General features: G+C 27.1%; 1 protein-coding gene across 1 annotated transcript in view; it reads left to right on the top strand.

Moving 5' to 3' along the window:
* Positions 1–9,667: 9,667 nt before the first annotated feature.
* The window catches only part of LOC108556280 (nocturnin), a 21,683-nt gene continuing 17,853 nt past the window's right edge, over positions 9,668–13,497 (top strand). The window contains exon 1 of the mRNA XM_017912296.1: positions 9,668–10,185. Within this exon, the coding sequence (XP_017767785.1) occupies positions 9,989–10,185 (197 nt within the window). The 5' untranslated portion in view covers positions 9,668–9,988. The remainder of the gene's footprint in view (positions 10,186–13,497) is intronic.

The raw sequence follows: 13,497 nt of genomic DNA, 5'->3' as shown, positions 1-13,497 counted from the left end.
ATTCCTATTCCTATTCCTATTCCTATTCCTAGGAATAGGAATAGGAATAGGATACAATAATTTATGTATAGAAACATCTATATCTCTAGACTTTAGATTTAGTTCGTTTTGAAATTTGCAAACAGGACAAACAGGATAATGAATCCGCACTGAACGAAGCCGCACTATGCGTGGTATTTATAGTATTTCTGCTAATCTGTTACAACAATCAAAATATTTAATTATTACAAATCAACAAATATTTATAATTGAATTTTACAATAAACTGATAAATCTTAAATGTTTTGTTCATAAACTTTCAATTTGTTGTACAAATTTTAACCATATTTCCCAAATGCAATCTGGCAAACGCATTTTGCAATATATTGCAAATTCCGTGTGTCGCAGGTGGTTACGTAAAGCGGTTCAGCTGTTTCCTCGTTGGTATTCGGCTTCTGATGGTGCGTGTAGTTAGTAGTTAGTTGGAGCTGTTGATGGGAAAAGCCATTAGAAATGCAGTCGGGCCACTGAGAGTTATTGCATGGGAAGTGTTAATGTCGTCGCAAAATCCGAATTAAATATTATCCGTGTGTATCGAGGAAGTCGAGGAAAGTTTGTGAACTTTTTCTTGCATTATTATTATTCATCGTCGCTGTTACGTGTGCTTAGTGTCTATGCAAATAAATAGATTGATAGACGACGACGCACCGGTAGATTGATACACATTTCGAATGTGTACGACACTTATATACACACACGGTCATTTCCTTCTATTTCCATCGACGCGTTTTCACTTTCTTTCATTTCATAACTGAATTTTATCATCATAATTTATGATTCATTCGTCACTAAACATTATTTCATTTATATTCTATTGTTAAGTTAATATTATATAAATACGTGTCAATAGCCTTTATATTATGTATTTGTTTTTATCGAAATCTTGACAATAAAAATCCCGACATTCGAAATCCTGACAACCAATAATATTTGTTTATTGCATCAGTTGTTCAAAAAAAACAAAATAAATATATATAATTTCAAAAAAAGTCAACTGATATAAACGGCTATTGACCATAGGTCTTTCTGCTCGGTGTATCTTTTATTATTTGATATAAACTTTTTGACAACAAACCTTAACAATAAGAAATAATCTAAAATACAATTAGTTTATTAATTCGAATGTCGGGATTTCGATATAGACACGTTTTTATGTGTATACAATAAATTTCACTTTACTACTAGTATATAAATGTATTAGAAGGAATTATTTTCTCAAATAAGAAAAAGTAAATATAATTTTCATGTATGTTACAAGTCTAAATTTTAATTACATTTGTTCAAAAGTCGTTGATAATAAATATACTTGCAAAAAAAAATAATTCATTGACAATGAGAACGAGTAATGTTCAAAAATTGACATATGACATATGGAAAAAACTTGGTTAATTTAATTATTGCAATTATTATTATTTAACAAAAAATAAAACCCATTATGAACATAACGATTATTATCATTAAATTTATTGCTTCCAGAATGATGAATTTCTTATTTTGTAAAAGAAGATTAATATTCTAAATTTACGAGTGAAATTTCCTTTGAATTAATATTATTAAGCTGTAACTACATAATCTATACGTCACATTTGACATAAAAATCTGTCAGATGTATCTATTAGTATTGGTTGTCATGGAAACCGATAACAATAAAATTGTATATTGCGTAATAATATATGTACATATTAGTTGGAACCTCTAACACACATTTATGTCTCGTGTCATGCATAGAGTGTGTTTGTGTGGTAATTACTGTAATAAATCGGTGATTATTTACAACATTTTCCTATGTTATAAATTATTTCATTAAAATTGTTATTTATTATTATTGAGTGTGACATGACTCGGATTTTGTTTTTTTAATTAACAATTAAATTTTTAATAAATTTTGATAATAAATTGTGTAAATTTATAAAGAAAATCGAAGTGATTTGATTGTATCAATTGTGACATCATTGAGATGTTTTTTTTTCATTTCCTCTGTCAAAATAATATTTTAAGTTTCTCTTTTAACAAAGTGTGATAGATTTTACTATCAAACTAATTGTGGCATAACTCTGATTTTGGTTTACATTTCATATGACAAAATTATGTCTTTTTTATTAAAAGTTGTTTTCATTGGGTGGAGTAAAAAGTTCTGAGCCTTTTTCACTTTATTTCGACGATGAAATTAACAACAACAAAGAGTGATTGGCCCGATGGGAGCAGCTCATACTGGAGGATTTCCTTCCAATCCCACCAAACATAGCAAGACCTTCTTGGTCGTTAATCCGGGCTTGGCGGTTGGACTATGATCTTTTTCGCCTGTTGTTCTCGTATATGACCCATTTTTCATCACTAGTCGCCATCCGCTTCAAAAATGGGTTGATTTCGTTACGTTTCAGCAAAGAATCGCAAACATCAAAAAGGTTTATTTGGCACCCATACATCGAGCTTTTAGGACCATGCTTCTGCAAATGGTTCCACATGGTTTTCTGTCAAATCTTCAGTTCCTGCACAATGGAATAAGTGCTCTCATGTCGGTCCGACTCGAGGATTTCCATGATTTTATCAACATTTTCGACGATTGGCCTACCAGAGCATGTCCCATTTTCCATATTACAAGAATGGAATCATTGGAACCAATGCTTTGATGTTGCATTCGATATTGTATTGGGTCCATAAACAAAACATTTTTTTGGCCACCTGCTCTGCTATTCTCCTTGGTCGTACTGGTACTGAAGAATTTATCTTATTTTCTCTTTTTCTACCTCCTTTTTGGAACGCTCTAACAGTGGATAATTTGGATGCGAAAATGGAGAGATAGAGAAGATAGAAAAATAATTTGTGCGGAAAATAATACTTCTAATAGTTATGTATATATGAATTGGTACGTTTGACAAACATTTATGTCTCATGTCGTGCATGGTATAATGGATACAGCATATTAGGTAAATACTATGTTATATCAGTTTTCCAAATGAAATTACTACAAATTATTTAATTAAATTTGTTATTCATTACAAGAAAATAAAGTGTGCCATGACTCAGATTTTGTTCTTCATTTTTTTCATTTGTCAAAATCATTAAGTTTCAATGTTTTTCATAATATAGAGGAAAATTGTATGAAAACGACCATAGCTTCAATTTTAGAGAAAAAATATTTTTAATTTCATATTTTCAATTGTTTTCTGCGAAATTGCTGTGTATTTTTAAGTTGTAGCTCAGTCTCAGTCTGAAAGAGACTAGTGGCACTACGCTTAGAACTAAGATTAGATGACTGCGTCACTATAGTTGTCTTGCTTCAATTTTGCATAAGCTAAGTCATCATGTATAAGGGTATGGCGAATATATCCGCCTTTCGTTCGCAAAGGGTTAATATGAATAAATTTGATGCTTTCAACAATAGATGTATATATTAGTTAGTACACCTGACAAATATTTATGTCATATATCACGCATGATGTGGATGTACAAATAATTAAATACTATGTAACATTGGTGATTCTGCACGTTTTCCCCATTGTAATCACTATAAATTATTTCTTTAAAATTGATACATAATCAAATAATGTTCATGACTCGTATTTTGTTTTCATATGTCAAAATGACAAAGTATCAATAATTTCATTAAAATTGTTATTAATTATAATCAAATAAAGTGTGTCATGACTCGGATTTTGTTATTTATTTTCATCTGTCAAATTTATCACGTTTAAATGTCTTGTCAAAATTTATAAGGAATATCTAAATTACATCGTGCTGCATTACGAAAAAAAAAATTGCTTCAATATTAGTGAAAATCTTAGTTTTAATACGAAAAAGAAGCAATAATTTGTAATGAAGAACAATGGATACAATAAGTTGAAACAAATAAAACAGAGTTCAAAGTAAGGGAATGCTGCATAGAAACTTAAACTGCAACTAAATTCATACATGCAAGAACGACTTACATCTATAATGAAGGTATTTAATTTAAATTTGTTAACCTTAATTAATTTAGTAATTTCTGGTTCATATTTTTCATAATAGATGTCAGCATATCTTCAATTATTAATGAATTTATTTATAAATTAGTATAGTAACGAGTTATATGTTCATTTATTAATTGTAAGAACATTAATTCCACTAAAAACTATTGTGGCTAATCCTACCCATTTCCAATATTAGCAATAGCACACGTTGACTAACTATCGACATTTAATATTTATAATAGACATTCATTCTAGTATAATACTATAGCATTAGTCCTAATTTGATTTATTTGTGTTTTTATACGTTTTATGCATTTTTACAGATGATAAATTTTATTTGCAATAATGCCAATAAAATAAAAGAGTAATTTTATAAATACTGGTAAAAATGATATGCAATTATATATCATTTCCTGATGATTCGTCAAAGTTTATTCGTTAACAGTTTAAGAAAGTTAAGCGATGTGTGTATTTGGGGTCTATATCGCAAGCTCGACACAACCGAAAGACCGTCTATTGAAATCCCGACGTTTGAAATCCTGACTGTATCGAAATCCCGACGTTCGAAATCCCGACTATATTAAAGTCCCGACGCTTGAAATCGAAATCCCGACTATGTCAAAATCCCGACAATCAAAATCCCGACTATATCGAAATCCCGACTACCATAAAAATGTTATTATAGAAATTTATAATAATAAAAGACATTGTCGGGATTTCGATATAGACTGGATTTTCATTGTAAGGATTATGGTAGTCGGGATTTCAATCGTCGGGATTTTGAGCCAGCCGGGATTTCGAACATCGGGATTTGTATACACTCGGAATTTCGAACGTCGGGATTTCGATAGACGAGATTTCTGTAGTCGGGCTTGCGATTGCCACCGGTGTATTTGATAGTCCTTGAATAGATGATAATTAAAAATTATTTATTAATTAATACAAGTCAATTAAACATATTATATAAATTCGTTAATTTGCTTCTGAATCTTTAAATGTTACTATTATGTTCATAGTGAATTAGATGAGAAAATTGAAATTATAAACAAATATTCCTTTAACCCAATTTAATTGTAAAACGATTAACTTTACATAACATGTACATTAATTTATAGTTTCACGGACTTTTGAACGCTTCATCATGCGATGAAGGTAATTATCTAACAAAGTCTCCATTTCCTGACAATAATATCCAATAAATCTACAACGCGTATTACATTATTATAGAAGTTGTATAATAATATTTATAACATTTACTGCAACAGAAAATGCAGGATTTCCTAATCCCAATAATAAAATAAAAAGTAGCTCTAATGACTAATATAATCACTCGTGAAAAAAAACGCGCATTAGTTTTCCATAAATACATAGAAAACCCAATTAAAAGTAATTAACAATCGCGTTATATAATGGATTTACCATATCATGTTTTTAATTAACAGTTCTCTCTCTAAATCAGCACGTTTTATTTTTTCATTTTGATACAGATTGATTGAATAATGTCCTCCAATGATATTTGTTAAACAAATTCCATTAAATTTATGTTATCACATGTGCAAATGGTTAATTATTAAGTTCATTAAGTAGATCATCTATTTTATAACTGTATATAGTTTAAAAACATTGAATTGTTTGTGATAACCCAATTTGAAAGAAAGACGAAAATTGTTGTTAATATGAATATAATGACTGATGATTTGTCTAAGTGAAACAGTTAAAATTTAAATTGATCGCTTTTATTCTTAATTGGACTATAAATCAATGATTTAAACATAATTAAATCGTGTTTTCCAATTACAAAATTTTCCACGATAAAACGCGTGCATTTAGTAATAGAATTTCCATAAAGAATGATAGTAAATATTGTGACTTGATATACCGATTCTGCGCAATATAATGTATAAAATTGTTACTTAATACAATTACAAAAAATATATTAAATTACTGAAATTTTACATAATATTTCCGTTAATTATCTATAGAAAATTTACAGTTTTCTTCTTGAAAAAATGTGTGTTTATAGTAAGAACTTACGAACTAGTTCCGTTCCAAAGGGTTGTTCGTAAGTCGAACTTGATTGTTACCACATTTTATTGTGATTTTTACTTTTATATATGTTAATTTTCGTATTACTGACTGCATAAATTTGAAAAAAATAAAATTAAACTGTTGCAATTTTCAAAATATTTCCGTTAAATTATTATAGAAAATTTACAGTTTTCTCCTTTGAAAAATTGTCTAATTATCCAAAGAACTTATAATATAAAGTAGTTTTATGAAAAAATAAAAAAATTCCAATAATGTGTCTATTTTGTACTTTAGAACATAATATTTTTGTATAGAATGTAGTTAATAATTTGATTCATACGTTTTAATTTTTTCTTTATTTATGTATAACTTTTCCAATAATAATTATTATCTAAATTTGAACATAAATATGTCAGGTAATGATAATTAGAAACAATTTCTTTAATTATTGCTTGTGAAAAAAGGTATCAAATCATTCCATTATAAAATTAAAATCAGGGTTAAAAAAAAATAAAAATTGTTGCGTATTTTTATTACATTTCTTTTAATTGCAAGTTAGAAATATTCTATTATTTTTTTTGGAATTATATGCCAAAGTTTTCTATAAATATTTTTTTAACCTTGCAAATTCATCTCCATATATATTTTTTTTTTCTGGCAAGTTTAAGCAATAAAGATTTATAGTAAAGCAATAATTTTGTAGAGAATTGTATGCAATATCAATAACTAATCCTCTTATTTATACTTTATTTCATTTTTTTTTGCATTTATTATAATTTATTGTAAACTAAAGTCCTTCGTTTTTTTTCTGTAATAACAATGGAAAATATTATTAATATTTATAAATTCGTTTAATAATTAATCATTTTTTTAATGTAGAACTGATCTAGGAGAATTGAATCACGTTCACTTAATATTATTAATATAAGAGAAAGTTCTTAAGTAATAGGTAGGAAATTTTTCGTTTCTTTGAATCAAACATTCAATACAATTGCATATACAATAGTTATTTTTCTATTGGCAACATTTTAGATATGGTGACAATTCTGAAAAATGAAAACGGAAAATTCAGTACTATGAGATAATATTTGTAGAGGTTGACACCTTTCGAAGGTGTTTAGTGCAGGTAATAAAATACTGGTTTATAACTTTCTTTTATTATCTATTCTCTTCTATTTCTCAGTTGAAATCGTATTAGTTCGTTTCTATGTCCTTTGAATAATTGTTGAAAGGTTTACCTTTTAGTTGGACAATCTACCAATATTTATTTTTAATACAAAAATTGTTGATTCTACAATTCGTACTACACTTATTTCATTATATATTAATACATTATATAATTCATCATACAATATTTTACAAATAAACAAATTCTAATTATTAAAGTGTTATCAACATATTCAAAATGTTTAATATATTTATAAAAATAACATATTTATTGACATAATTAAATATTTACAAGTTTTCTTTCCATATAATTTTTAATTTTTTTTTTGTAGATTTTTTACTGGATATTATGAATTTGGGCATAAAGAACGATATTAATAACACCTTTTTATTTACTTGTTTCGATTTTTTCAATAACGATTAGTAATCATTGTGAATTTAAAGATGAACGAATCAATTTATATTTATGCATGCAATACAAAATTAATGCATGTTTGTAACTCATTATCATTACAGAATGATGTCGTCGACATACGTGAATTTATTAATAACTGCTGAATCTTTAAATGATAAGAAATATTGACTTATATTGGTTTTGCTTCAGTAATCATCTTGATAAATACTGTTATCATTATAAAACGTGACTTTATACATGTTTAAATTTGATGATATCGTAGATCATTTTACTGAAGAAAAAGTGTACATTAGAACATGTTTTTGTGCGCTATATGTGTTTTTTTATGCGGTATATAAAATCCAATCAAATCCAACCTGTTCAAACGATAATGTTAGTCGATTTTGAACCAATTCATCACAAGAAGTTGCGCGTTTTGGATTAACACGAGTAGCAGTGATTTGTGTTTGTGCATTTTGAAAATGTCTCCATATGTACAATGAGAAATTAAATGTTTCCATGTGTAATTTAATTATTTATTTAGTTTGGATGCACTTTCTCATGTATTTCGTAAATCTTTGACGTATTTTCTAACTGCGATTTTTTTTATGCGGTGGATGGGAAGTGTCTGTAATGTACAAAGTTATTTGTTATATGTAAGAATTTATGATCTAACGCACAAAAAAAGGTTTTACTGTATATACAAAAAGTATACACAAATAAACACAAAAGAATCTTATAACAAAGGTTATTATTAAAAAAAATTCCAAGAACCACACAAAATTTCAATCATTAAATAATATTGCATGTAATATTTTTTAATATTAAATAAGATATTGAATAATATACTTTTATATATGTTTTTATTTACTTTTTTTTATATAAACCTTATTTATTATATAATTCTATCTAATAATTATAATATTTTTTTTAACGTATTTAATTTGTTAACATATAATTCTAATAAAACTTACAAGTAGAAAAAAAACGAAAACTTGTGAAAATATTTTCAGGCAACAAAAAAATATATTTATTGATATATAAGAATACACATATAGTTCAATATTTACTTACAAAGACATTTTTCTTGTAGTGAATAAATATTACCATCCATTTAATTAAGTTCTCTTTGTATATCATTTTTAATTTATTTAATTAAATATAATATATAATTATTTTTTATGTACATTTCATTTGTTTACACATAATTCTAATAAAACTTATAAGTAGAAAAGATAACGATAACTAGTTGTGAAAATATATCAAGTTTTCATTTTTTTAGCTTCATCAATTGTTTTTTTTTATAAAGAATTATTTTTCAATTTCATATTCAATTTAAAAAAAAATAAATAAGTTACTATAAAATGTTGACTATAATACATTTTTTAACTTTGAACAAACAAACGTACAGCAATATCATATAAGAATTTAATTTTTTTCTGAAAATTTCACGCCAAATAATCAAAATTTGTATGTATATTTTATTGTAAAGTAGTGATTTCAACATATAAGTAGTATTAGGAAAATTGAAAGTTCTATTCTATTTAATGTTTTGGACGTGTCAAAGTGCATGGATGCATATCTATGCAATCTATGTAAGTTAATAAATTGATTAAAGTAAAGTCATGTTTGATAGATAAAATCAAGAATATAGTAGTTGTAATCATTTAATCGGCTAGGTCACAGGTGTTGAAAATACAACAGCGTGCATGTTTCGCTCAGATACGCCGTTTCTTTTCCGTAAGGTCATCAGCAGCAACAGCAGCAGCAGCAGCAGTACTTCCGTATTTAGTTTTGATTAATTCACGTTTTCGATATGCGACGGTTCGAAAAACTATGCGATCGAGCGTGCGTTTAGTTTATATACACACACTCACACTGAACGACGACGACGACGAGAGAACGATCAGGTGACGGTCATGACGAACCTCTAAGGTCAATCGGTGCGATCTCCGCCTCCACCGCCTCCTCCTCCTCCTTCCACCCGTGTGCAGCGAACGGTCAGCTGTGGAACTTGGAAGGGTGGACCGAGTGGTACCCTTCGGCGCAAATAAAAGTTATCGAGCGCCGGTTGACCGGTTCAGTTTCAAAAAAGACGCGAATCGGGTCTATTGTATAAGCGGTACTACTACTACTATTGCTACTATTACTACTTCCACACAACTACAGTCCCTGTCATTGCTACTACAGCTACTGTAGCAGCAGCATAATCAACATACAAATACGTGCAGAGTTCGACGCGCTACTACTATTGCAATCAGCAATCAACAATCGTTGCTCGTGCAGACAACGAAACGAGAGAGCAAGTGGAGAAGCCAGACAACAAGTGTCGAGGAACACGAATCGGCGGCGGGTGCTCGAGCGTCATCGAATCATCAGCAGCAGCAGCAGCAACAAGTGTCGTGGTGTGATGGAACCCATCATGTGCTACCAGGAGTACAGGGATTCCCTGGCCTTGGCCGAAACCCTCGCAAGGGCCTGCCTGATGACTTCGAAGGCTGCACGCAAACGTATCGCGGCCAGAAGCATCGAGATCAATTTCGGCAGTCTGGACCAGAACTCCGGCGACTACATCCCTCCGAAAGAGCTCCTCATGTATATGGTCAGGTATGAAATGAAACAAACCAATTTCCACGGCCTCTGATCAAGAGCCGCGTTTTCACTTTCACCGCGAAACAAATTCTCCGGGCAATTATAATAGTTTTGTCAGCATTCCAACTATCCAATCCGCAACTATACTCTACATATAAAAACATCTAAAATTATTATCACCTCTCGAAATACACGAACTCTGCGATATTTGCATTACAAAAATACAATTAAATTATAACATATACATTTAATCACCTCACCTCAATATATTCTAAAAGTGCTTTATTTTTAATTACAATCTACTACAAACTGGCAACAAGTAAATATTAGTTAACATGCAAATTAAATTGTAAACTCTCGAAATAGTCGATCTTTTTTCAATATTTGCATTACAAATATAAATTACAATATTTTAACATAAACGTTAATCACCTCTAATCATTCTAAAAATTAAAGTAAAATCGCTTAAATTTATATTAAAAAAAAGCTACATTTTTTTCATTTACTTTACCTGGCAATAAGTAAAATTATTGTCAACTCTCAAAATATTCGATATCTGTGATATTTACATTAGAAAAAAAACTACAAATATTTAATTACCTCACCAATTTTTTCAAACAAAAAATACTAAAATTTATTGTCAACTCTCGAAAAAATCAATATTCAATAAAGTCGATCTATGCGATGATTGCATTATAAAAAAATCTAAAAATATTTAATTACCTTACCAATTTATTCAAAAACGTTAGTAAAATTATTGTCACCTCTCGAAATATTCTGTGAAATTTGCATTACAAAAAAAAACTACATTTTTTTTAAACATAATCATTTAATTACCTCACCAATTTATTAAAAAATTGACACATTCATCATAATGCATTTAACATAAAAATATGATTGCAAAAAGAAAACGACAAACTTTTGGAAACTGGAATTTATTATTACAAAAAAAATAATGTGAATTATTAGAAAACTATAGTCAAATTATAAATTTATTTAAATGCATCAATCATAATGCATTTAATAAACCAATAGATTTAAAATAAATAAAATATTCTTGATTTTTATAATATTTAATGGAAAATTTTATTACAACTTTATTATAAAGCATAAACAAAATGATACACAAATTGGAATTAGACTGATTTACTTGTGATTCACTATACCATAGATAAACTTATATATTATCAATAAAAATTTGCAATAAAAACATTTTTGATTTGATATTGAAAATTGTACCACGAAAATTTGAATTTAGGTTCATCTTAAAGAATCTCAATTCTGAATTATATTTAGTTATATTTAAAAAAAATAGATTTATTATGATGCAAATAGAATAAAAAAACATATACTGAAAAGTAAAAGGAAGTGAGGTAGTATTATTTATAAACTTGCATAAATTCAATATATACAAAATATGATCATCACAATGCTTTAATACATTCATGGATTTGAAAACAAACAAAACTGAATTGATCTTGATATAAAAAAAAACTTGAAATAAGTAAATGTAAGATAATTTTATTAATTTATTAACTTATATCCATTGAATATGCAATATAAATGTAAATACAAAAATTAACATATTTATAATAAAAAAACTGAATTAGAAAAAAAATTGAAAGTTTATTTTATATTGAATGAAAGACATTTTTATTAATTATTTATTATGAATATTCTTGTAATTCTAGAATACGTAAATTTGAACATTGAGAAACTGACTAAAGAAATGGATATCGTTCAATGAATGAAAGTGTTCTGCAATAAGTTATGAATGATTTAAAGAAACATGAATGAATCGTTGTAGTAAGAATGTTCACAAGTGAAACATGAATTAACAACCGGATATCCTTTGGAAAATGTAAACACATTTAAAGTACGAATTAATAGCAAAATAATATATTCATTACAACAAGTAAGTCAAAATGAATGAACGAAAAAGAAAAGTTAAAAAAAAACCGGAATAGTGTGTCAATATTTTGCATGAATAATTTCAAGAATTTTTATTATTTTTGAATATAATGAATATATCATACAAAATAGTAATGAAATAAGTAAATTTAATCTTTTATTTATATAATTTTTCGTACCATTTAATAATATTGAATCAATTTTGTTGCGAAATTTGATTATAAAATCATTGCAAACGGATATTGAATATAAATAATAGCATTCTTTGATATTTGTTACAATCCGACAATTGTAATTTTATTTTGCATTGAAAGATGAATAATTTAAAGAAAACATGAATTTATTCATTATTATATAAATTTAATGAAGATTCCACACAGCATTGTTATTATATCGATAAATTCATCGCGTGTTTAACACAATTAACAAAGAGAAAATATTGCGAATCCGGAAAATGTAAAAGGACACGAAATCAAATATATTTCAAATATATAAAATCACGTTGCAAGATAATATTTATAAATGTGAAATGACCGAATGAACTTAAAAAAAATGAACTTGAATAAACGTGATTCTGCTGTTTACTTAAATTATATTTAGATGTGTATATATTTTCATTGATTTTCTATATATAAAAAATGAAAGAACTTTGAATGAAAATATTTTTTATTTATATTTATTTGAAATATGCAACAATATTTCATTAATAATTTTATTGAAATATTGTTGGCGTTATGCATATTAATACATATTTTTGTATAATGAGAAACGTGACACTGGATTCAACAAAAGAAAACCTTTGGAATAAACCTGAATAACGCGAGCTTGAAAATAAGAACAATGAAATGTTGTTAAATTGAAATACCGAAATATGAATGTACTGGTTAAAACTGGTATTTTCATATATTTTACATAAACAACTGTAAATTATCGCTGAAATACGGAAGATAAAAACGCACTTAAGTTTTAATAACGTACTCAAACATGTCTTTAGATAAAAATGTAAATATTCAAAAATTGGGTTTTTAAGTCCAAATTTGATATATTGTTAGAATATTTTCCACAAATTTGTTAACGATTAAATTAAGAAAACTTTAGTCTTCAATTGTTATTAAAAAGTTTAAGTTAATACTAATTTATTAATATAAAAAAATAAAAAACATAATTTTACAATTTTGTTCAAAAAATATTTTTTTTAAAACATTTTATAAGGAATATATTAAAAATTGGCAGAAAGTCTTTTTTTATCGAAATTAGGACTAATAAAAGAGAGTTATACAAATTAGGTTTGTACAAATTAGTTACGTTTAAATTATGAAAACTGAAATCAATAATTATTTTTAGAAAGTTTCAATTAATGCTTGTTTTTTTTCTTATAAAATAATTAAAAAAAAAAAAAAATTCTTATTCCTTTAT

This window comes from Nicrophorus vespilloides, unplaced genomic scaffold (assembly GCF_001412225.1).
Source record: "Nicrophorus vespilloides isolate i.1.1-1 unplaced genomic scaffold, Nicve_v1.0, whole genome shotgun sequence".
In the NCBI taxonomy this organism is placed as follows: Eukaryota; Metazoa; Arthropoda; class Insecta; order Coleoptera; family Silphidae; genus Nicrophorus; species Nicrophorus vespilloides.
This window is presented reverse-complemented; position numbering and strand designations above follow the sequence as displayed.